The sequence below is a fragment of the Mobula hypostoma genome, chromosome 15 (genome assembly GCF_963921235.1).
Source record: "Mobula hypostoma chromosome 15, sMobHyp1.1, whole genome shotgun sequence".
Lineage (NCBI taxonomy): Eukaryota > Metazoa > Chordata > Chondrichthyes > Myliobatiformes > Myliobatidae > Mobula > Mobula hypostoma.
In genome coordinates this window covers 18,670,699-18,696,822 of record NC_086111.1, presented here as the reverse complement: position 1 = coordinate 18,696,822, position 26,124 = coordinate 18,670,699, and the positions used below count along the sequence as shown (strand labels likewise).

General features: G+C 46.0%; 1 protein-coding gene across 1 annotated transcript in view; it reads right to left on the bottom strand.

Annotated features, from left to right (window-relative positions):
• Window positions 1–791: 791 nt before the first annotated feature.
• LOC134356731 (MAP kinase-activated protein kinase 2-like) overlaps window positions 792–26,124 on the bottom strand; it is a 147,831-nt gene continuing 122,498 nt past the window's right edge. The window contains exons 6-10 of the mRNA XM_063067813.1: window positions 21,032–21,107; window positions 17,177–17,301; window positions 13,658–13,743; window positions 11,691–11,771; window positions 792–2,723 (exon numbers count right to left, since the gene is read on the bottom strand). Coding sequence (XP_062923883.1) covers window positions 2,568–2,723; window positions 11,691–11,771; window positions 13,658–13,743; window positions 17,177–17,301; window positions 21,032–21,107 — 524 coding nt within the window. The 3' untranslated portion in view covers window positions 792–2,567. The remainder of the gene's footprint in view (window positions 2,724–11,690; window positions 11,772–13,657; window positions 13,744–17,176; window positions 17,302–21,031; window positions 21,108–26,124) is intronic.

Genomic DNA, 26,124 nt, shown 5'->3' with positions numbered 1-26,124 from the left:
AGTCAGGTGCCGCTCGGTTGCCAAAAATTACTTTGTAATTATGAATTGTTAGGTTATTCAGCCCTGTCCATATTCATGATTATTCTTCACTTAAAATGTGTCTCCACCCCATTACCATAACTTAACACCCTTCCTCAACCACAAGGATATCCTGTTAAACATTGTTATAATCTTTGTACTGACTATGATGCCAAATAAACTGGGGTTTGACAATGACAGACCTGTGTAAATGGAAATGTGTACATGTGACTGGCACCCAAGGGCCCAGGAACAATATTTTCACCTTTGTTTTGACCCTAGTTTTAATCTGCAGCTCCATCGTGTTTTCTCTGTGGTTTGACTGAGAGGGGTTTAATTATAGGGAAATTCAAGACGGCCAACCCACTCTCAGGCAGTGCAGCTACACACTGCCCCCCAGGCCATTTCAACTCTTCGGTTGTACTGTGAGGCTTTTCAGACTTTATTCTGTTCAGCAGTGAGTCATGGGAGCCAGGTTATTTGCCTATGGTCATCTTTGTAAACCACTTAAAACCCAGACGGCGTCCCACGCGACTTCATTCAGAACAGGGGCCACGTTTTCTTCCCACTCTCCCCCCAAGCATGGCCAAGCTGGCCGTTTCATTCGGATGAACTGGGCCGCAGGAGCCTGGCCCCATGCCGACGTTGGTCAGCTGAGATCCGTTCTGCTTTCTCAAGAGGAGTTAAACTCTTCCAAACAACTCCACAACAACCCGCCAGTATTTACCCTGGAAGTGGCAGTATTAGACAAAAAGAATCTAGACAGTCTCACCTCGTTTCCATACAATCTGATGCCCTTTTCTTGTATTGTAACAAAAGCAAATTAGTAACTGTAAAATATATTGGGACGTCATAAACAGTTTGATTTACATGGAAGATTTCCAACTCTCCTACGCGAATTATGACCTTAATTCAAATACAAACCTTGTCCTTCAATAAACAGCTGGTAAATTTACTTAGCACACAGTTCAGATACAACAACTTCATGAAATCCATGGGTCACCACAAAGGAGGAGGGCCATGTTTTTTTTTATGAACAGAGTCAGTAGAAATTTCAACCATACATTTGTTTTTTGCTTCTGACCCCTCCATTTCACCAGCCTGCTTGGTTTCACCTGCTCCTCTCTGGGTGAAGATTGTGGAGGGAGCACTCTGCCCTGATCTCCATGTGCGAGCCTGGGGTTCTCTGGGGGCGATGTGGTTTTGTCCAGCACTTGGCTTCTCCAGTTTCCTGAGGCAGGTGGCGTATCGCCACTTCCACATCCCAGACATGTGACTGATCTGAAGGTCTAAAATGTTTATTTCGGTACCTCATGGCAAGCGGATCTCAAAGAGACCCCCAGAACAGCACTGCACAGTAACAAATAATGTCTGTATCGACCATGATGCCAAATAAAACCTGCCTGCGCAAGATCCACACCCCTCAAGCCCCTGTCTGTTCTTATTCTGCGTTAACAGCCTCTTACATCCTGTCTGTTGCCACCTCCACCCCGGCAACTCATTCCAGCATCCACCACTCTCTGTGTAAAAACAAAACTAGCCCCATACATCCCCCCCCCCATCTTAAACTATGCCCTCTAAAAATTGATGTTTCCACCCTTGGGATAAAGCACACTGCCTGCTTACACTCTCTGTTCCTCTCATAATTTTATAAACCTCTATCAGGTGTCCCATCAGCCTCCAACACTCCAGAGAAAACAACCCAGGTTTGTCCAAACCCTCCTTGTAGCTAATACTCTCTAATGCTGCCAGCATCCTGGTGAACCTCTTTGGCACTCTCTCTAATGAACCAACATCTTTCGTGTAAAGGGCCAACCAGAACGTCACCCGATTCTCCAAATACAGTCCAACCAAAGTTTTATACAACTTCCTGACCCTTATATTCAGTGCCCTGACTGGTGAAGGCAAGTTTGCAGAACACCTTCTTGACCATCCTATTGACATGTGTAGCCACCTTCAGAGAGCCTCAGGATCCCCACGTACTTAAGAGTCCAGACAGTTACTGTGTATATGGATCTCCGCTTACTTTAGAGCTGATGAACAGAGGTGACACACCAGGATTTACCTTCCTTTGCTGAAATTAATTCAACAACATCTCCGCAAATCACAAACAGAACACGCTGTGAAAACTGAACCGCCCAGGATACACCCGTGGACCCCCTTCTTCACCATCAGTACCAGCCTAAACGCTTATTCTCTTCCCACAAATGCTGCCTGACCTACTGATTATTTTCAGCATTTTCTACTTTTCAGATTTCCAGTATCTGCAAATTTTTTTTTTTGACTTTCAATGTGATTACAAAGTTAGAACCAAATTAAAATACCAAGTCAAATACTGTTCGTAATAAAAGATGCAATGGGGCAGTAAAGGGTTGGGGCATTTTACAGTACAGCTGTGCCCTCCTGTGCCTGCTCCATCAGTACAAACATCCTCTTCAACGCTGGGAAACTCCGCCTCTGGCGGTGTGAATGACAGTTCTAGCGGAGCGTTAGAAGCCTCTGGGTCCTTGCCAGCTATGTTGCCCATTCCCAGTGCTGTGGCCCGCCCCTCACTGGTTGCTGCAGATCGCTGAAGACGAGCGCACCGATGAGATCTGCTTCTTCCGCCTCTTGTTCAGCAGTGGGTTGCTGGTTTTATCCAAGTCCTTGATGGTCACCTGGTCGTAGTCAACTCTCATTGTGGCCAGGGCGCTCGTCATCTCATCCTGAAAGTGGAGCACAGAGCACAGTACTTAGAGCAAAACGGAGGGGGAGGGTCACAACGGGACATTATCGAAGGTGAATGGAGGAAAGTATAGGGTGAATGTCAAATGCATGTCTTTTACACACAGAGTGGAACACCCTGCCAAATATGGTAATAGAGGCAAATTTGGGACACTTGAGAAACTCTTGGGTAGACACACGGACGATAGAGAAAAGGAGGATTATATAGAAGGGAAGGGTTAGATTCAAGGGTAAAGAGCAACTTTATTCGCAATATACGTTTACATGTATTAGGAATTCGCTGTGGTGTATGGAGAGGGGTGATAAATAATAGCACAAGACATAGCAGCAGAATTAAGCCATTCAGCCCATCGAGTCTGCTCCACCATTTGATCATGGCTGATCCTTTCTTTTTCTCCTCCTCAACCCCAGTTCCCGATCTTCTCCCCGTAACCATTGATACCATGTCCAATCAAGAACACATCAATATCTTCCTTAAATACACTCAGTGACCTGGCCTCCACAGCTGCAAGTGGCAACAAATTCACCACCCTTTGGCTAAAGAAATTTCTCCGCATCTCTGTTTTGAAAGGGCGCCCCTCTATCTTGAGGCTATGCCCTCTTGTCCTAGACTCCCCCACCATGGGAAACATCGTTTCCACATCTACTCTGTCTAGGCCTTTCATGAACTGAAAGTTTTCAATGAGGTCCCCCCTCATCCTTCTGAATTCCAGCAAGTACAGACCTAGAGCCATCAAACCTTCCTCATATTTAATTCCCGGAATCATCGTTGTGAAACTCCTCTGGACCCTCTCCAATGCCGGCATATTTTTTCTAAGATGAGGGACCCAATACTGTTCACAATACTCAAGGTGCCTCATCAGTGCCTTATAATGCCTCAGCATCACATCCTCGCTCTTGTATTATCGATTGGCATCTCCCTAGAACAAGGGGTTTAGATGGGGTGGAGTTTGTTAGGTGTGTTCAGGAAGGTTTCTTGACACAATATGTAGATAAGCCTACAAAAGGAGAGACTGTACTTGATCTGGTATTGGGAAATGAACCTGGTCAGGTGTCAGATCTCTCAGTGGGAGAGCATTTTGGAGATAGTGATCAGAATTCTATCTCCTTTACAATAACATTGGAGAGAGATAGGAACAGACAAGTTAGAAAAGCGTTTAATTGGAGTAAGGGGAATTATGAGGCTATCAGGCAGGAAATTGGAAGCTTAAATTGGAAACAGATGTTCTCAGGGAAAAGTACAGAAGAAATGTGGCAAATATTCAGGGAATATTTGTGTGGAGTTCTGCATATGTACATTCCAATGAGACAGGGAAGTTATGGTAGGGTACAGGAACTGTGGTGTACAAAGGCTGTAATAAATCTAGTCAAGAAGAAAAGCTTACAATAGGTTCAGAGAGTGAGGTAATGTTAGAGATCTAGAAGATTATAAGGCTAACAGGAAGGAGCTTAAGAAGGAAATTAGGAGAGCCAGAAGGGGCCATGAGAAGGCCTTGGTGGGCAGGGTTAAAGAAAACCCCAAGGCATTCTACAAGTATGTGAAGAGCAAGAGGATAAGACGTGAAAGAATAGGACAAATCAAGTGTGACAGTGGGAAAGTGTGTATGGAACCAGAGGAAATAGCAGAGGTACTTAATGAATACTTTATTTCAGTATTCACAGTGGAAAAGGATCTTGGTGATAGTAGTGATGACTTGCAGCAGACTGAAAAGCTTGAGCATGTAGATATTAAGAAAGAGGATGGCTGGAGCTTTAGGAAAGCATCAAGTTGGGTAAGTCACCGGGACCAGATGAGATGTACCCCAGGCTACCGTGGGAGGTGAGGGAGGAGATTGCTGAGCCTCTGACGATGAACTTTGCATCATCATTGGGGACGGGAGAGGTTCCGGAGGATTGGAGGGCTGCGGATGATGTTCCTCTGTTCAAGAAAGGGAGTAGAGATAGCCCAGGAAATCACAGACCATTGAGTCTTACCTCAGTGGTTGGTAAGTTGATGGAGAAGATCCTGAGAGGCAGGATTTATGAATATTTGGAGAGGTATAATATGGTTAGGAATAGTCAGCATGGCTTTGTCAAGGGCAGGTCATGCCTTATGTGCCTGATGGAGCTTTTTGAGGATGTGACTAAACACATTGATGAAGGAAGAGCAGTAGATGTAGTGTATATGGATTTCAGCAAGGCATTTGATAAGGTACCCCATGCAAGGCTTGTTGAGAAAGTAAGGAGGCATGGGATCCATGTGGATCCAGAACTGGCTTGCCCACAGAAGGCAAAGAGTGGTTGTAGACGGGTCATATTCTGCATGGAGGTTGGTGACCAGTGGTGTCCCTCAGGGATCTGTTCTGGGACCCCTACTCTTTGTGATTTTTATAAATGACCTGGATGAGGAAGTGGAGGGATGGGTTCATAAGTTTGCTGATGACACAAAGGTTGGAGGTGTTGTGGATAATGTGCAGGGCTGTCAGAGGTTACAGCGGGATATTGATAGGATGCAAAACCGGACTGAGAAGTGGAAGATGGAGTTCAACCCAGATAAGTGTGAAGTGGTTCATTTTGGTAGGTCAAATATGATGGCAGAATATAGTATTAATGGTAAGACTCTTGGCAGTGTGGAGGACCAGAGGGGTCTTAGGGTCCGAGTCCAGAGGACACTCAAAGCAGCTGCGCAGGTTGAGGTGGATATGATAGGGTCTGTTAAGAGACTTTTGGATAAGTACATGGAGCTTAGAAAAATAGAGGGCTATAGGTAAGCCTAGTAATTTCTAAGGTAGGGGCATGTTCGGCACAGCTTTGTGGGCCGAAGGGCCTGTATTGTGCTGTAGGTTTTCTCTGTATTCTAGACCTCCTGAAATGAACACTAACATGGCATTTGCCTTCCTCACCACCGACTCAGCCTGCAGGTTAATCTTCAGGGTGTTCTGCACAAGGACTCCCAAGTCCTTCTGCATCTCAGATTCCTGGATTTTCTCCCCATTGAGAAAACAGTCTGCACATTTATTTCTACTACCGAAGTGCATGACCATGCAATTTCCAACACTGTATTTCATTTGCCACTTTCTTGCCCATTCTCCTAATCCAGGGGTCCCCAACCTTTTTTGCACCGCGGACCGGTTTAATATTGACAATATTCTTGCGGATCGGCCGACCCGGGGAGGGGGGCGGGGTGTTCAAGTAGGGTTAAACTCACCTCAACATGTCTTTTACAATTAGAGTTGCCAACTTTCTCACTCCCAAATAAGGGACAAAAGTAGCAGTCAAATCCCGGGACACTTTACCCCAGGAAAGACTACCATGACCATGAAGCCTTACGCGGGCACCTGTGTGTGCATGCGTGATGTGAACATGCGCGTACGTGCCGATTTTTTTCCCCCACAAATCGGTTTTACCTTCATCTTCCCAACTATACTGCACATACATTATTTCTACTTCAGTCTATGTATTTATCATATCATTCCTGCTTTTACTATATGTTAGTGTTATTTTCGGTTTTATGTGTTATTTGGTATGATTTGGCAGGTTATTTTTTGGGTCTGGGAACGCTCAAAAATTTTTATCATATAAATTAATGGTAATTGCTTCTTCGCTTCACGCCATTTCCGCATGAACGGTTTCATAGGAACTCTACCTTAGCGGCGGAAATACGGGACAAACCAATTTAGCCCAATGTATGGGATGTCCTGGCAAATACGGGACAGTTGGCAACCCTATGTTCAAGTTCAACAGTGTGTGACAGGGAATGAGGAAAGGTGTACCTGACTCATAGCGTTTCCTCGCGGCCCGGTAGCACATGCCCTTAAATTCAAGTTCAATTGTCATTCAACCCTAAATGAATCCTACATGAATACCCATGATTACATTCAAACAGAACAGCGTTACTCTGGGGCCAAGGGGCAAAACACAGTACCAACAGTCATACACACCACAAGGCACATATAAAATATCAGCAAAATATACAGTCACATAAAAAAATATAGTTCAAGGCCATGCGTCTATGAGTGTTGCAGCTTTCTGCAGTTGAACAAAATAAAACTTGTCTTCTGCTGAGTGAACACTGGGGGGCAGCACTGACTCTAGCTTGGATACTGAATGTTCTGATGTCTTTTAAATATTCATACTCCTAGACCTGGGTTTTACAGGCGAGGCTACCTTGCAAAGTTGATGCTGGGTTCCCTTGAAACCCACAGTGCTTCTGAAGAAGGTCCTCCCAAACAGTTGAGGATTTAGGGCTAGTGAGAACAGGAGACTCCTTGTCCCACCAGGTGGTCAAAACGGATAATCTGAATTTATTTACTAAATTTATTTTGAATCCCATGGAGCATGTGGAAACCTTCCAATATCCAGGCAGTCAACAGGAATTCTGCAGATGCTGGAAATTCAAGCAATACACATAGAAGTTGCTGGTAAACGCAGCAGGCCAGGCAGCATCTCTAGGAAGAGGTGCTGCCTGGCCTGCTGCGTTCACCAGCAACTTCTATGTGTGTTGCTTGAATATCCAGGCAGTTCTTTTTTTTCTTCTTTCTTTCTTTTTTTTCTTCAGGTAGGAGTATATATCGGGGGGAAGGGTTAAGGGGAGGGGGGAGGGTAGACATTATCTTTTCATGTATTCACTTTGAAAACTCAATAAAAATTATATTTAAAAAACACAGATAATCTGACAGATTTCATGAGAGATTTAAAGGCAATGGAGGGATTGAGAACAGGGTGGATGGTGGAGGGAGGACACCTGTCAGGAATATTAACAATGCAATTGATCAGTTGATTAAAGGATTACAATGTTGTGGATTCAGTCTTATATTTCCAGGGTTCACTTTTCTCCATTTTTGTACAACTGAAGTTGCTTACTGACAGGAGGGAGAGCTCACCTGAGGGGCTTTTGTCCACAGTTGGGTTGGGGCTGGGCGATGGAATGAGATTGGGAAGTGAAGACCACAGGGTTGAAGGCTCAGCATTATGGTCCACACTGAATCAGCAGCTAGGGGACAGTGATGGGGCTGGGGGTGCGGGGGGGGGGGGGGTTGGTGAGCACACGGAATTTGCATGGGGGAGGAGTAAAATGGCAAGGGTCCTCCCAAGCACCGTCTCTCTCAAACCCTTCCCCACAGAGCATACTCAGACTGGGTTGACACAACTTTACATTCCTGCTATCACCACGACCTGCCGAGTCATTTCCCTTCCTCTGTTCTGCTCTGCTTGCAAACCCTTGGGAACAGGAACATGGACTTACAGTTTTTCCTGTGAGGATGCACTGCTCGACTTCACCTCTCCGCCTTTTCCTTCCCCCTCTTCTCCCTGAGTGCCTGCCTATTATAATACACCCATGGTTTAAAAAAAACGTGCACCGTTTGTTTGTCTTTCAGTCAGGTCTCAGGAAAGGGCAATGGTTGAAAACCAATTCAAGTTCCTTTCGTCACTAAGAAGCAGGAGCCAGTCTACCCTGGAGACAGCCTCATCAGTTGGGCCACTTCTTCAATGTGAATGAGAGACGACCTCTGGCTTTATCGTGCCCTGACAGAGCTTCCTCCCAACGTCCCCTCCTTTCTCTGTCCACCATGACTTGGAGTTAGGTTTTATCATCAAAGAAAAATATCAGCTTTTTTTCCTATTTTTCAAAGTCAAAGTACAAAGTGCATATATGTCACTATATACTACCAAGATATATGAGAAATGAAATACTATTAATACAAACTGGACATACAATGCCTGTAAAAAGTATTCACCCCCCCCCCCGGAAGTTTTCATGTTTTATTGTTTTATAACGTTGAATCACGGAAGCCATCCAGGGTCCACTGCAGTGAAGCATGCCTGCAGCCACCACCATGGTAGGAATAATGTGTTTTTGATTAGTCTGATGGCCAAAATGCTCAGTTTTGGTTTCATCAGACTATAGAATCTCTTCCAGCTGACTAGAGTCTCCCACATGCCTTCTAGCAAACTGTAACCGAGATTTCATCTGAGTTTCTTTTCCAACTTTGCCACTCTCCCATAAAGCTGAGACTGGTGAAGCACCCAGGCAACAGTTGTTGTTTGTGCAGTCTCTCCCATCTCAGCCACTGAAGCTTGTAACTCCTCCAGAGCTGTCATAGGTCTCTTGGTGGCCTCCCTCACGAGTCCCTTTCTTGCACAGTCACTCAGTTTTTGAGGATGGTCTGCTCTTGGCAGATTTACAGCTGTGTCATATTCTTTCCATTTCTTGATGACTGACTTCACTGTACTCCAAGGGATATTCAGTGACTTGGAAATCTTCTTGTAGCATTCTCCTGACTTGTGGTTTTGCGGAGTTACTTGGAATGTTCTTTTGTCTTCACGGTGTAGCTTTTGCCAGGATACTGACTCACCAGCAGTTGGACCTTCCAGATTGAGGTGTATTCTTACTACAATCAATTGAAACACCTTGAATGCACACAGGTCTCCGAAAACAGATCTCTATTTAACTAGTTATGTGACTTCTAAAATCAGTGCACCAGTGATGATTTGGTGTGTCATATAAGGGTGGGGGGAGGAGAAGAGTGAATACTTATGTAGTTAATTATTTTGTGTTCTAGATTTATGATTAATTTAGATCACTTTGTAGAGATCTGTTTTCACTTTGACATGAAAGAGTCTTTTTCTGTTGATCAGTGTCAAAAAAGCCAAATTAAATCCACTGTGATTCGATGTTGTAAAACAATAAAACATGAACATTTGCAAGGGGGGGGGGCATCGTACCTGTACATCAAATACACAGTGAAATGCATCGTTTGCATTAACAGCCAGCACAGTCCCATGATGTACTAGGAGCAGCCCGCAAATGTCACCATGCTTTCATCGCCAACGTAGCATGCCCATAATTTACTAACCTACTAACCAGCAGGTCTTTGGAACGTGGATGGAAACTGAAGCACAGGGTCAGGGGAAGAACATGCACACAGCAGTGGGAATTGAACCCCAATCGCTGGCTGCTATGCTGTAAAATGAACATGCTGACTGCTACACTCATCTTAGCACCCGCTGCCTCAGCTTAATTCTAGACAGACTGATGGCCCTGAAACAGGAGACTGCAGCTCCACTTGTTGCCAGGACATGAGTGCATTTGTTACTCAAGTATGTAAACAGTATGTGAATATATACTACCTGGAGATTCATTTTCTTGAAAGCATTTACAGGAAAATACAGAAATACAATAGAAGTTTTGAAAACTATAAATAAATGTCCATCAAACACACAGGAAGATGCATCAACAACCTTCACAGTGCGAGGATGTGCTGGGCACAGCCTGCAAGTGTCGCCAAGCTTCTGGCCCCATTGTAGCATGCACACAACTCACTAACCCCAACCCATACGTCTTTGGACTGTGGAAGGAAACCAGGGCACCCAGAGGAAATCCATGGGGAGAATGTACAAACTCCTTGCAGACAGCGGTGGACATCCAAACCCAGTTACTGGCACTGTAAAGCAATTACCCTAACTGCTACACTACTGTGAAGATCTCCTGCCTCCGTTTAATTCTAGAGTGACTGATGGCTCTGGAACAGAAGATTACAGGCCCACTCATTGACAAGAGTCGAGTACACACCATGTTCTAGTGTCAAGGCCAGTGGGTAACGGGCCTGATCCTTTAGTCCTGACGAAGGGTCTCGGCCTGAAACGTCGACTGCGCCTCTTCCTATAGATGCTGCTTGGCCTGCTGCGTTCACCAGCAACTTTGATGTGTGTTGAATGTAATAGATTGGCTGGTTGAGTGGTGTCGCGGCAACAACCTCGCATTCAACATCAGGAAGATAAGGAACTGATTGCGGACATCAGGAAGGGGGGATTTGGGAGAACACAGACCAGTTTTCATCGAGGGGTCAGCAGTGGAAAGGGGCAGAGCCTCGTTCCAGGGTGTTGGCATCCCTGAAGATCTTATCCTGGACCCAACAAAGAAGGCACGTCAGTGGCAATATTTCATTAGGAGTTTGAGGAGATCTGGTGTGCAGTAAATCTCTACAGATGCACCGTGAAGAGCATTCTAACTGGTTGCATCACCGTCTGGCATGGAGCGACCAATGCAGAGGATCAGACGGTTGTAAACTCAGCCATCTGCATCATGGGCACTAGCCTTCCTAACATCAAGGACATCTTCAATAGTCAATGCCTCAAGAAGGTGGCATCCATCCATCAACGAGCCTCCCCATCTGGCACATGCCCCTCATTACTACCATCAGGGAGGAGCCACAGGAGCCTGAGGACACACACTCAATGTCTTACCTTTCGCCATCCGATTGTTGGAAGGTCCATGAACACTACCTCACGTTGCGCTCTCTTTTGGCACCACTGTTTTTTTTATATATTTATTACCGTAAATTAGTATTTTTTATGTACTGCTGCCGCAAATCAAAAAAAAAATTCTCAACATACTGTATGTCAGTGGCCGTAAAACTGATTCTGATTCTGAACTCACTGGCTCTCCTCCTGTCAAATCCTCTGGGCTCCTCTACCCATCACATCCACCGCACGGCTTCCTCTACACACACTCTTCTCTCCCATCTCTCCCCATCAGTCTGATATGCCCTTCCTTCCAATCCCTACATTCCTTTCTCAAATGCTTCCTAAGCCCTTCCCTCTGACAAGCCTTCCGCCACTCTAATCCTCTCTTCCTCAGCACCTTGTCACCACATCGTGATTCCCTGTGCATAGCAGAAAACCAAAACCCTTTCAGCTGGCCAGTCCAGGAGTTACCTCAGGCCTAAGCACCTTGGTCTGGCCTTCCTGGTTTAGCCTTTGTCCTTGGTCGCCAAGAAGACTATCGTTTGTGTGAGCGTCTGGACGCTGCTTTTCCATCAACAGCACAGAAGCCACACCAGCAAAGGATTTCAGTGACTGTAAACCACTTAGTGATGGTCCAAGACTGTGGAAGGTGCTCTGTAGGTACGGACTGGCTCTCTCTTTCACTTTTTGTAAAAAGGTAATGTGAGGGTAAACGTACTGACCTTCACCTCCTCCCACATGTCCTTCTCTTCTTGGAGCACCCGACTTGTGTGTAGTGGAGTTGGTGGGACCGCCATTGATTGCTGGAAGAGCAAAGAGCATTTAAATCCCATCGTTCAGTTGGCTACAAACCCTCTCATCTGCTCCACCAGTCCCCTCAAATGATATCACTCTATGCCTATCAAATGAGGAGGAAGTCTCAGGGCCAAGACCCCTGTTGATTTTATGGAAGGGCTGTACCTCAAGCCCCCAACAACTCCTCCTTTAGGAAGAGGCTTATAGGTTACTGTTACTCAATGGGCCACAACCGCTCTGTGCAGTCCCGGTCACCCTGTTACAGAAGGGCTTGGAGAGTGTGCAGAATAGGTTCACCAGGATGTTGCTTGGAATAGAGAGCATTGGCAGTGAGGAGAGGTTTTCTCTGGAGCCATAGGTGGTCTGAAAGAGGGGTGTTATGAGAGGCATAAAATAGGGTAGTCAGTCTTTTCCCAAGGGTGGAACCGTCAAATACTGGAACCTGTGGCTTTAAAGTGAGATGGGGAAGTTTAAAGGAAATTAGGTGGCAAGTTTTTTTTTAAGACAGAGAATGGTAGATGTGTGGAGCACCCTGCTGGAAGCAGATCTGACAACAATGTTTAAGAAGCTTCTGGACAGGCACATGAACAGGCAGGGCATGAGGCAATTTAGACAAGGCACAGGCAAGATGTTCAGTTTAACTTGGCTTCATGGGTAGTACAAACATAGCGAGGCAAAGGGCCTGTCTACTAAACTATGTTCTCTGAATCAGTTTAGAAGAAATTGACTCTAACTGCTTTAAGAGAATGGGATGGGAAAGTGTTTCCAGGCATAATATTTGTTAACACACACCAAATCTGGGAGGAACTCAGTCTGTCTGGCAGCATCAATGTTTTGGGCCAAGAACCTTCATCAGGTCTGGAAAGGAAGGGGGAAGAAGCCAGACTAAGGTGGGGGAGGAGGAGCAGCACAAGCTGGCAGGTGATAGGTGAAGCCAGGTGAGTGGGAAGTGGGTGGTGGGGGGTGACAGGTGACAGGTGAAACCAGGTGAGTGGGAAGTGGGTGTGGGAGGTGATAGGTGAAGCCAGGTGAGTGGGAAGTGGGTGGGGGGGTGACAGGTGATAGGTGAAACCAGGTGAGTGGGAAGTGGGTGTGGGAGGTGATAGGTGAAACCAGGTGAGTGGGAAGTGGGTGGTGGGAGGTGATAGGTGAAACCAGGTGAGTGGGAAGTGGGTGGTGGGAGGTGATAGGTGAAGCCAGGTGAGTGGGAAGTGGGTGTGGGAGGTGATAGGTGAAACCAGGTGAGTGGGAAGTGGGTGTGGGAGGTGATAGGTGAAGCCAGGTGAGTGGGAAGTGGGTGGGGGAGGTGATAGGTGAAGCCAGGTGAGTGGGAAGTTGGGGGGGGGTGACAGGTGATAGGTGAAACCAGGTGAGAGGGAAGTGGTGGGGGGAGGGATGTGAGAAGTGAGAAGCTGGGAGGTGATAGGTGGAAAAGGAGGAGGAATCTGACAGGAGAGGGAAGTGGACCATGGGAGAAAGGGAGGGAGGAGGGGCTCCAGAGGGAGGTGATAGGCAGGTTAGGAGAGAAAAAGGGGTAAGAGGGGAACCAGAATGAGGAATGTAAAATGAGAGAAGGCAGAGGGGGAAGAAATGACCAGAAATGAGAGGAATCAATGTTCATGCCATCAGCTTGGAGACTACCTGTCACAACATGTTAAGGCCCCTCTCCCTTAAACAGGGCTGATACAGTCATGTACCATTTGTGACTTATCTGTTATTGACCCCTCTCTACATGCCATATCCTATTGACCTACACACAGGTCTCTTGGTGTCCCTACAGCTTCCACAGACAACAGACAAACTTCAGATGTCAGGCGTGCTCCTGCAAAGTGCCAAGCAGCCGTCCTGGAGCTCAGCGCCGAACAGGAGGCAGCTGCTGCTTGCTAAGACCTACATTGATCCAAGGATGATTCATAAACTCGGTGATGGTCATCCGCTCTGTGGGGTCTGTCTTCAGCACCTGCCGGATCAGATCCTTCGCTGTATAGGAGAGGAAATGAACAGGTATCAGCCTCTCCTGCCCTTTAAGGCAGCAAACCTCCCCAGCTGGTCTTTTGCCAGTGACCCAAACATAAATATTAAAATATTAAGGGATGTATGGTAGCGTAATGGTTAGTGTAAACGCTATTACAGCACCAGCAACCTGGGTACATATCCCGCCGATGTATGGAAGGAGTTTGTACTTTCTCCCTGTGACCGTGTAGGTTTCCTCTAGGTGCTCTGGTTTCCTCCCACAGTCCGAAGACGCGCTGGTTGTAGGGGAATGGCTGTAATTGGGCTGGCACAGGCTCGTTGGGCTGGGGGACCCATTACTGCGCTGTAACTCTAAATGGAAGAGGAACTGTGACTGAGGAAGGGCCAGGGTTGCCTTGTGTGGATCAGCCACAATCATGCTGGGTTATTTGGCTCAGATTCTACACAGTAACTCACATAACTGATATAGTGCGAGCAGGGTCAGAGCTTTCCTCAACCCCAACACTCAGGATGGCTGTGGTGGAGAAGGAGTGGTCACCTACCTCTTTGCCAAATGCGGATTTGCTAAGAGGCCATGGAGACAGGTTCCAGAGTCCCTGTCCCAGTTCCGGGACAGCAGCTGTCTGACCCTCTCAGAGGCTGTTCCCAGGGACACACACACACACACACACTCACACTCTGAGAGAGGCATCAGGTGCTGAGGGAAGGAGTTGATGTGCCCTGTATTAGTGATTCCACCCTGGAAACGTCATTGAGGGAAGGTCATCAACTCGAAGGCAGCCTTTGGCCTGCCCAGAAGTGTTGGTCTTCCAGGGCAGTGAGATGTCCGTGAGGGAATGCGGCAGACCGGCTCAGTCCGGGTTGCAGGAGTACGAACAGAGGGTGCACTGAAGCTCGGTTCAGCCAATGCTAAGCCTCTGCGGGGACGGACCACATGTGGAGGGCTGTGTTGGGCAGGGACGCCCCTCGAACAATGGAAGGGGGTGTCAGGTCAGGGAGCCCATTAGTGGCAACAGTGTAAAGTCTGTATGTGTCCTTTCCTCTTTAACGTTTACTTCACTGGAGGTTCCCATCACAAATGCAAAGAGGCATTTTTTGCCTGTTTCTCCCTCTTGCATAGATTTTTTATCATGAAAAAAGTCTATTTTTGAATAGCTTAGAACACAGAACAGTACAGCACAGTACAGACCCTTCCACCCATAGTATTGTGCCGACATTTTAAACTACTCTAAGATCAATCTAAACCTTCACTCCCATATACCCCTCCACTTTTCTCTCTTCCATCTGCTTATCTAACAGTTCCTGAAATGTCCCTAATACATCTGCCTTACCACCGCCTCTGGGAGGGTGTTTCATGTACTCACCACCAGCTGTGTAAAAAAAACTTACTTCTTTCCTCCAAACACCTTACAATGATGTGCCCTGTATTAGTGATTCCACCCTGGGAATGTCATTGATCTATGCTGGGAACAAGCCAGCCACTTTGTTTAATCACCTGCAGGATGAACTCAGCAGGCCGAGCAACATCTGTGGGGGGAGAGGAATTGTGAACGTTTTGGGTCCGAAGCGAAGATGTCCTCTCTCAGTCCTGATGCAGGGGATTGTGTGTTGCTCCAGATCTGCTGTCTCCTGTGCCTCCCTGTGTCTGATCGTTTCCCTCACCGCTGAGGACTTATAAGCAGCCCGAGTACAGTGACTGCAACGGGAGAGGCCCCTGTTCTCCTGCATGTGTTTTACCTCAGTGACCTCAAACAGGACTGACCCAGGATGGAACACAGTGTAGAGAAGATAAGGTCATGTGTTTTGGTAGAAGGAATAAAGGTGCAGACTATTTTCTAAATGGGGAGCAAATTCAGAAATTGGAGCTGCAAAGGGATTTGGGAGTCACAGTGCAGGATTCCTCAAAGGTTAACTTGCAGGCTGAGTCAGGGGCATCTTGTCCACACAGAGGGTGGTGAGTATATGGTCCTCACCATATACTGCCAGAGGGAGTGGTTGAGGCAACACAGTAGTATCATTTATGAAAAATTTGGATAGGTATTGTACATATACAAGAGGGGCTTGGGGGGGAAATGGGGTGAATGCTGGAAATTAAGACTCTCTGGATGAACATCGCGGTTAGCATGGACTAGTTGGGCCGCAGAGCCCGTATCTGTGCTGTTCTGCTCTATGGTCCGATGGTCTAAACGTAGCTCAGGATGTTTGACCATGGAACAGATACATGGCCCACATCACTGTGCGGGCAACTCGAGCACCAGAGCCGTAGGGAAGCGAATGGTGAAGGTCGGAGGCCCAAACTGAAATAGGCACCATCACACACAACCGTCAGCTCAAGTGCCAAGATCTTCCATCATTTTGGTGAATACCTTGAAACCTTCTTGCAAATTGTTGGGACACTGGGACTCTCCCCCATCCCCCACCCACCAGCTCTACTCCTCCTTATCAAACAAAGATAGGAAGCAGAATGCCTGGCGTCACTTCTGTCTGAAAGTCTGCTCAAACCTACAAGGACTACATTGTTAAGCCCCTGTTCCCTTCGAGAAACCAATGGCCAAAGTTCCCATTCACCAATTTAGGAGTACAAGGTGATGAGGACCATTGATCGTGTGGATAGCCAGAGGCTTTTTCCACGGCTGAAATGGCTAACACGAGGGACATAGTTTTAATCTCTTACTAGCTCTTCCTTCAGTTAGTCCTGACGAAGGGCCTCGGCCCGAAATATCGACTGTACCTCTTCCTAGGGATGCTGCCTGGCCTGCTGCGTTCACCAGCAACTTTGATGTGTGGGGCATAGTTTTAAGGTGCTTGGAAGTAGGTACAAGGGGGATGTCCATATAATATAACCATATAACAGAGGTAAGCTTTTCACCAGAGAGTGGTGGGTGTGTGGAATGCACTGCTGGCGGCAGTGGTGGAAGCAGATACAATAGGGCTTTTTAAGACCCTCTTAGAGAGGTACATGGAGCTTAGAAAAATAGAGGGCTATGTGCTAGGGAAATTCTACGCCGTTTCTACAGTAGGTTACATGGTCGGCACAACATTGTGGGCCGAAGGGCCTGTAATGTGCTGTAGATTTCTATGTTCTATGTTCAAACACCACACGTGTGAATAGGCTGAAAGGGTTAAACATTTCCAACAAAGAAGCCTGCCAAATGGACCTTGCAGAACAAACAGGCTTGTGGTTCAAAGTTCAAAGTAAATGTATTATCAAATTATGTCACAACATACTACCTTGAAAGGCATTTTCTTCTGGGCATTCACAGGAAAATAAAGAAATACAATAGAATTTATGAAAAACTATGCATAAATGAAGATTGACAAACAACCACTGTGCAAAAACGACGCAATGGACGTTTGTCAGTCTCTGCCTATGTATTGTTGGTTGCATGGTGATACACGTATGGAGACATCGGGCTACATGTTCTGCGCATCCGGTTACCTTCTTCGGAAACCTCCGACCATTCTGGGTTGGGAAACTCATACTGTCCCATTCGGATCCTCTTCTTCATGCCAGGGGAGATGGCTAGGCCGTGATTGGAATAGAACGGAGGGTAGCCGCATAGCCTGTGGGCAGGGGAGACTTGTTTAGTACTGTGCACAGAGCAACTGTTCTATTTCCTGAAATCTCTCCACATCTCTTCTTAATGCTGAAGATTAAGGTTGGCAGATGCTGGTAACTCACCGATACCCGACTTAACTAGCTAATCTCTGAGTGCACAGAAACAACAGCGTGTCCCACCTACACACTGACAGGAATTGTGGTCAGGTCAAATCCCATAATCCCACATTCACTTTTGGGCAAGTTTCCAGGAAGGGTTACTGCGCAACAGTTAGGAGCAGAGCAGCAGTGGAACTCGATGGGTTTTTCCTTCTGGGCCCTTTACCTAAGAAGGAATGTGCTGGTGAATCCAGAGGAGATTCACAAGAATGTTCCCTGGACTGAAAGGTTGACTTATGAGGAGCATTTGATGGCTTTGGGCATGTACTCACTGTAGTTAAGAGACTGAGGGGAAATCTCATTGACACCTATTAAATATTGAAAAGCCTGGAAAGAGTGGCTGTGGGGAAGATGTTTCTTATAGTCAGTGAGTTTAGGACCAGAGGGCACAGCCTCAGAATAGAGGGACGTCCTTTTAGAACAGAGATGAGGAGGAGTTTCTTTAGCCAGAGGGTGGTGAATCTGTGGAATTCATTACCACAGATGGCTGTGGAGGCCAAGTATACTTAAAGCTGGAGTTGGTTAGTCAGGACATCGGGGAGAAGGCAGGAGAATGGAAGTGAGAAGGATAATAAATCAGCCATGATGGAACAGCAGAGCAGACTCGATGGGCTGAATGGCCTAATTCTGCTCCTCTGTCGTATGGTCTTATGGAAATGAGTTAGTGCATATTTTAGCTACTTCTCCTCCGAGGTGTTATGGTCTTATATAATGGGGGGGGGGCGGGGTGTCAAATGGAAGGTTTAACCTGTAAGCCTTCACCATTCTGCACTGTAATATCCAGCCCCCGGCTGGCTTGTTAAAATTCCATTGCAAGAGCTGAGTTGCGGTGTATTTTTCCTCTCAGCAAATGGCCATGTAACCAGTTTATACCTACTTTGCACCAATCTCACTGTGAGAAGTTTCCCTTCAGCACTTGCTCTGGTGCGCATAGCTTTTACCGAACCCCGCACTCACTCTGCCCTTCCCCTAACCTCAGCCCCCTGCCGAGGACAGAGAATGCAAGTTACTGCTATTTTCCCTTTATCAATGTAGGGTATGCAAATGCCACTGGCCACACCAGAAGGTACTGTCCACCTCTGAATAAACTGAGAGAGTGGCAATCAGGCACTGTCATGATGCCCTACTGATGAAGGGGTTCCCTTATTCTGCTCGTTAAGGGTTCCTGTATTTAGATGCATTGTCTACGGGGATGTGGGTAGGATTGCGTGGGAGTTGAAGTGGTACTTTGAATCCTGGTGAAGTCAGAGATTTGGGAGGCTCTTTTAACGAAGCCTTGTCAAGTTCCTCTGTGGCATGTTGTAGATGGAACACACTGTAGCCACAGGCACCTTGTGAATGTCTGAGGCAAAATGAGTGAATATTTAGAGAGTCTGACTGGGTGGCTGTCAACAGTAACTCCTGGCTAATTATGCACTGCTTTGAATGTACTCCTAGTGTTAGGCAAGGTTAAATTTATTCCAAAACTTTAGACATAGCAGGACTCAATTAACATCCTGACATTTTCTAGTAATTGGTAAAATTTCTGCTGAGCCCTGTATTATATGATTGTTGCTTTCGAACATTGTTACGGCATCCAAACAAATTACATTCAAATCAGGCAACACACATCAAAGTTGCTGGTGAACGCAGCAGGCCAGGCTGCATCTCTAGGAAGAGGTACAGTCAATGTTTTGGGCTGAGACCCCTCGACTGTACCTCTTCCTAGCGATGCAGCCTGGCCTGCTGCGTTCACCAGCAACTTTGATGTGTGTTGCTTGAATTTCCAGCACCTGCAGAATTCCTCCTGTTTACATTCAAATCAGAAAAGTTTCCACTGCTTTTTAAACATGCTATGCTGAAGATACATTAACAGCCTCAAACTTTAATTTTCATTGCATGATGATCATAAGGCAAAGAGGTTCTGCTGAGGGAACTTGAGCAGCAAAGGTCACTCCGTTCTTTAACAAGGGAGGGAGGGAAAAGAGGGGAAATTACAGGCCAGTCAGCCTAACTTCAGTGGTTGGCAAGATGTTGGAGTCCATTATTAAGGATGAGGTTTTGGGGTGCTTGGAAGCACATGATAAAGTAGGCCAAACTCTGCACAATTCCTTGAGGGGACATCTTGGCCAACAAATCTGTTCAAATTCTTTGAGGAAATAGCAAGCAGCATAGACAAAGGAGAATCGGTGGATGTTGTTGACTTTGATTTTCAGAAGGCCTTTGAGAAGTTGGTGCATGAGAGGCTATTAAACAAGTTAAGAGCCCATGGTATTGTAGGAAAGATACTAGCAGTGATAGAAGATTGGCTGACTGGCAGGAGGCATGGAGTGGGAATAAAGGGAGCCTTTTCAGGTTGGCTACCAATGACTAGTGGTGTTCAGACAGATCGGTGTTGGAACCGCTTCTTTTTATGTTACATGTCAATAATCTAGGTGACAGAATTGATTGGTTTGTGGCCATGTCTGCAGACCATAAAAATGTAGGCAGAGGGGCAGATAGTGTTGAGGAAGCGGGGACTCTGAAGGAGGACTTAGGCAGATGAGGAGATCGGGCAAAGAAGTGACAGATTGAATACAATGCAGGGAAATGTATGGTCATGCACCTTGGTAGAAGGAATAAAGGCGTAGACAATTTTCTAAACAGGAAGCAAATTCAGAAATTTAGATGTGAAAAGTGACTAAGGAGTCCTAGTTCAGGATTCCTTAGGGGTAACTTGCAGGTTGAGTCGGTAGTAAGGAAGGGAACTGCAATCTTAGCAGTCATTTCAAGAGGACTAGAATATAAAGCGAGGGCATAATGCTGAGGCTTTATAAGACATTGGACAGACTGCACCTGGAGTATTGTGAGTAGTTTTGAGCACTTTATCTAAGAAAGGACGTGCTGGCATTGGAGAGAGTCCAGAGGAGGATGAGAAGAAAGATCCCAAGAATAAAAGGTTAATGTATGAGGAGCTCTGGGTCTGCATTCACTTGAGTTTAGAAGAATGAGGAGGAACCCCTCATTGAAACCTACTGAATATTGACAGGTCCAGATAGAATGGAGGTGGAGAGGATGTTTCCTATAGTGGGAGTCAAGAGCTAGAAGGCATAGCCACAGAATAAAGGGAGGTTCCTTTAACAGAGATGAGGAGGTTACGGGGAGAAGGCAGGAGAAAGGGGTTGAAAGGGATAATAAATCAGCTATGATAGAATGGTGGTGCAATGTCAATGGGCTGAATGGCCTATTTCTGCTCCTAAGTTTTATGGCCCATGGTCTACTTGAATTCACAAAACACCACTTAGTTCAAGGTTTACTCAATCCCACAATTTATGTTGATTTCACCCAAATTTTGCAAAGTAATGCACATTAACTCATGTAATTTCAGACATCTGCTGAAGTGCAACTTTCTGAAAATTCGGGTGTGCACTTCTGTTGCCAAGATTGATGTTGAAACCATGGTGTTTCGACATAACTGTAACTCAGGAAATCCAAGGTCACTGCATCATTCTATTCCTTATCAGATAAACTGCTGCAACACGACATCACTGATATCTTGCTCTTATGGAATAAACCGAGGGGAAAGCATTGAAAAAGCAGAAAGAGCCTGCAACTTACAGAATATACATGATCACTCCCAACGACCACATGTCACATGACTTGTCGTATTTTTCTGGGCCCAGGACTTCTGGGGCTGTGAAGGCATGAAGATTGGAAGATCAATTCACAACAATGCCCAACAAAACTGATTTGAAAATAATGCAGTGATGGAGAACACCTTTAGGAGGAATGGATGTTTGCAGCATACCCTTGCTATAGATAGATTGAAATTTATGAAAGCTGTCTCCTCATGTGTCTCTGTTTATCTAGAATTTAGTGTGCATTATTATACTTACAGGATGTATTAATTAAACCTTGCTTTGTGTGACAGAAGTTGCAAGATCATTGGAGGCTTTGACAGCCTTCACTAAAAAGCTGCTTCTTATAGTATATTTTAAGCTGATTTTTTTTCAAGTTTGAACATTAACTAACTGTAAATTAATTCTGGTTCAATGTCCTCAGTCCCATCGGGCCTCCTGCCTTCAATAGCGATCCAGATACGGTGACCATAACAGTCAAACTGCTCCTTTGGATGTCACCCCTCACGGGCAGGAGATCAGACTCTCTGGTGGAGAGATAAGCCAGCTCTACACCTTTACCGAGGGAGTCATGTTGGGAATTGGTAAACAAATGACAAATCAATACCTGATGACCAACTCTAGGGAACATGAAATATGCTACGTGTGCTAAAATGGTGCAGACAATAACTTAAAACTTGGCGGACAACTGGGAATGGAAAAAATATCACATGGCTGCTTGAGGAGAGCAAGGCTTTGATATGCAAGGAAATACCCTGCATTTATATTCTGTCTTTTATGACTTTAAGACCACCCCAGTGCTCTACAAGTAATGTGATATTTGTATGTTTGTCACAGTCAAAGTTTATTATGAAGTGAAAACGGCTAACATATTTTATCTGGGAAGCCGGGGTAACAGTGGAATTCCTTCCTTGTCTCTTCTCGATGCTACCATTGGGCAAGAACTACAGGAGCCTCAGGTCCCACACCACCAGGTTCAGTAACGGTTATCAGCCTACAATCATCAGACTCCTGAACTGCCGTGGATAACTTCACTCACCTCAACTCTAAACTGCTTTTGAAACCTGCAGACTCACTTTCAAAGACTCTACAACTCACGTGTTCAGTATCATTTATTTTTCATTTGTACAATTTGTTTTCTTTGCAAATTGGCTGTTTTCAAGTCCCTGTTTATGTCTTTTTAAAAATTAAATACTACTCTATTTCTTCATTTTCCTGTAAGTGCCTGCAAGAAAATGGATGTCAAGGTAGTGTATGATAACACTGAAAATAAATTTACTTTGACTTGTCAACATAAGCAGATGAACTTAAACAGACTAGCCTGCTTACAGACAGGGCCCAGAGCGTTGGTGCAGGAGCTGGAGCTGCTGATAGGTTTAGAATACTCTGGGGATCCGTCAGACCTGGCCCCACTGTCATTGGCCCATCAGTGTGAGGTGGCAGTACCAACAGAATAGGTGGTCTTATAACCCCAGTGAGTGCAGGACCAACACTTCTTGGTCATGGACTCTCTGTCCAAAGCCTTGAAGGTCAATAGACTTAATTGGTAAATGTGTCCTTCCAAACGGCAAAGAGGCCCAATAGAGAGAGCAAACCACTGCCAGACATGTCCCGCCACCTGACTTGATGTCACATGTCTGTAAACAGCAGAACTGCTGTGGATTCACGTCGGTGCTTTGTATCAATACGGAGCATTTTCACACGTTGCAACTCTGCATGTGGTTCAGACGGTGAACCAATCAAGATGTAATCATCACTGATCAATAATTAGCAGTTTCCTCACTTATTACACAAGTGTATGAAGGACAGAGGATGAAAGAATGAAAGCCAGAGGCCTAAATGACTGGTATACACCCCAGAACTGGCAGACAGACTGAGGAACTACCTTCTTTGCTGAGGACCAATGAGATTTGACTTGACAGAGGTGTACAAGATGATAAGAGACAAACATAGATTGAGTTGATGGCCAATTACTTCTTCCCAGGGTGAAAATAACTAATACAAGGGGCATAATTTTAAGATGATTGCAGGAAAGTAAAGGGGAGGGATGTCAGAGAAAAACTGCATTATACAGAGAGTGGTGAACACATGGAACTCCTTTACACAGAGAGTGGTGAACACGTGGAACTCCTTTACACAGAGAGTGGTGAACACACAAACTCTTTTACACAGAGTGGTGAACACGTGGAACTCCTTTACACAGAGAGTGGTGAACACGTGGAACTCCTTAACACAGAGAGTGGTGAACACGTGGAACTCCTTAACACAGAGAGTGGTGAACACGTGGAACTCCTTTACACAGAGAGTGGTGAACACGTGGAACTCTACAGAGAGAGTGGTGAACACGTGGAACTCTACACAGAGAGTAGTGAACACGTGGAACTCCTTTACACAGAGAGTGGTGAACACGTGGAACTCTACAGAGAGAGTGGTGAACACGTGGAACTCTACACAGAGAGTGGTGAACACGTGGAACTCTGGAACTCTACAGAGAGAGTGGTGAACACGTGGAACTCCTTTACAAAGTGGTGAACACGTGGAACTCCTTTACACAGAGAGTGGTGAACACGTGGAACTCATTTACACAGAGAGAGGTGAACACATGGAACTTCTTTACAAAGTGGTGAACACGTGGAACTCTACACAGAGTGGTGAACACGTGGATCTCCTTTACACAGAGAGTGGTGAACACGTGGAACTCTGGAACTCTGAACACGTGGAACTCTTTTACACAGAGAGTGGTGAACACGTGGAACTCCTTTACAAAGTGGTGAACACGTGGAACTCTACACAGAGAGTGGTGAACACGTGGAACTCCTTTACACAGAGAGTGGTGAACACATGGAACTCTACAGAGAGAGTGGTGAACACGTGGAACTCTACACAGAGAGTGGTGAACACGTGGAACTCCTTTACACAGAGAGTGGTGAACACATGGAACTTCTTTACAAAGTGGTGAACACTTGGAACTCTACACAGAGAGTGGTGAACACATGGAACTCCTTTACACAGAGAGCGGTGAACACGTGGAGCTCCTTTACACAGAGAGTGGTGAACACGTGGAACTCCTTTACACTGAGAGAGGTGAACACGTGGAACTCCTTTACACAGAGAGTGGTGAACACGTGGAACTCCTTAACACAGAGAGTGGTGAACACATGGAACTCCTCTACACAGAGAGTGGTGAACATGTGGAACTCTTTTACACAGAGAGTGGTGAACACGTGGAACTCATTACACAGAGAGATGAACACGTGGAACTCCTTTACACAGAGAGTGGTGAACACGTGGAGCTCCTTTACACAGAGAGTGGTGAACACGTGGAACTCCTTTACACGGAGAGTGGTGAACACATGGAACTCCTTTACATGGAGAGTGGTGAACACGTGGAACTCCTTTACACAGAGAGTGGTGAACATGTGGAACTCTACAGAGAGAGTGGTGAACACGTGGAACTCCTTTACACAGAGAGTGGTGAACACGTGGAACTCCTTTACACAGAGAATGTTGAACACGTGGAACTCCTTAACACAGAGAGTGGTGAACACGTGGAACTCCTTTACACTGAGAGAGGTGAACACGTGGAACTCCTTTACACTGACAGTGGTGAACACGTGGAACTCCTTAACACAGAGAGTGGTGAACACATGGAACTCCTCTACACAGAGAGTGGTGAACATGTGGAACTCTTTTACACAGAGAGTGGTGAACACGTGGAACTCATTACACAGAGAGATGAACACGTGGAACTCCTTTACACAGAGAGTGGTGAACACGTGGAGCTCCTTTACACAGAGAGTGGTGAACACGTGGAACTCCTTTACACGGAGAGTGGTGAACACATGGAACTCCTTTACATGGAGAGTGGTGAACACGTGGAACTCCTTTACACAGAGAGTGGTGAACACGTGGAACTCTACAGAGAGAGTGGTGAACACGTGGAACTCTACAGAGAGAGTGGTGAACACGTGGAACTCCTTTACACAGAGAGTGGTGAACACGTGGAACTCTACACAGAGAGTGGTGAACACGTGGAACTCTACACAGAGAGTGGTGAACACGTGGAACTCCTTTACACAGAGAGTGGTGAACACGTGGAACTCCTTTACACAGAGAATGTTGAACACGTTGAACTCCTTAACACAGAGAGTGGTGAACACGTGGAACTCCTTTACACTGAGAGAGGTGAACACGTGGAACTCCTTAACACAGAGAGTGGTGAACACATGGAACTCCTCTACACAGAGAGTGGTGAACATGTGGAACTCTTTTACACAGAGAGTGGTGAACACGTGGAACTCATTACACAGAGAGATGAACACGTGGAACTCCTTTACACAGAGAGTGGTGAACACGTGGAGCTCCTTTACACAGAGAGTGGTGAACACGTGGAACTCCTTAACACAGAGAGTGGTGAACACATGGAACTCCTCTACACAGAGAGTGGTGAACATGTGGAACTCTTTTACACAGAGAGTGGTGAACACGTGGAACTCATTACACAGAGAGATGAACACGTGGAACTCCTTTACACAGAGAGTGGTGAACACGTGGAGCTCCTTTACACAGAGAGTGGTGAACACGTGGAACTCCTTTACACGGAGAGTGGTGAACACATGGAACTCCTTTACATGGAGAGTGGTGAACACGTGGAACTCCTTTACACAGAGAGTGGTGAACATGTGGAACTCTACAGAGAGAGTGGTGAACACGTGGAACTCCTTTACACAGAGAGTGGTGAACACGTGGAACTCCTTTACACAGAGATTGTTGAACACGTGGAACTCCTTAACACAGAGAGTGGTGAACACGTGGAACTCCTTTACACTGAGAGAGGTGAACACGTGGAACTCCTTTACACTGACAGTGGTGAACACGTGGAACTCCTTAACACAGAGAGTGGTGAACACATGGAACTCCTCTACACAGAGAGTGGTGAACATGTGGAACTCTTTTACACAGAGAGTGGTGAACACGTGGAACTCATTACACAGAGAGATGAACACGTGGAACTCCTTTACACAGAGAGTGGTGAACACGTGGAGCTCCTTTACACAGAGAGTGGTGAACACG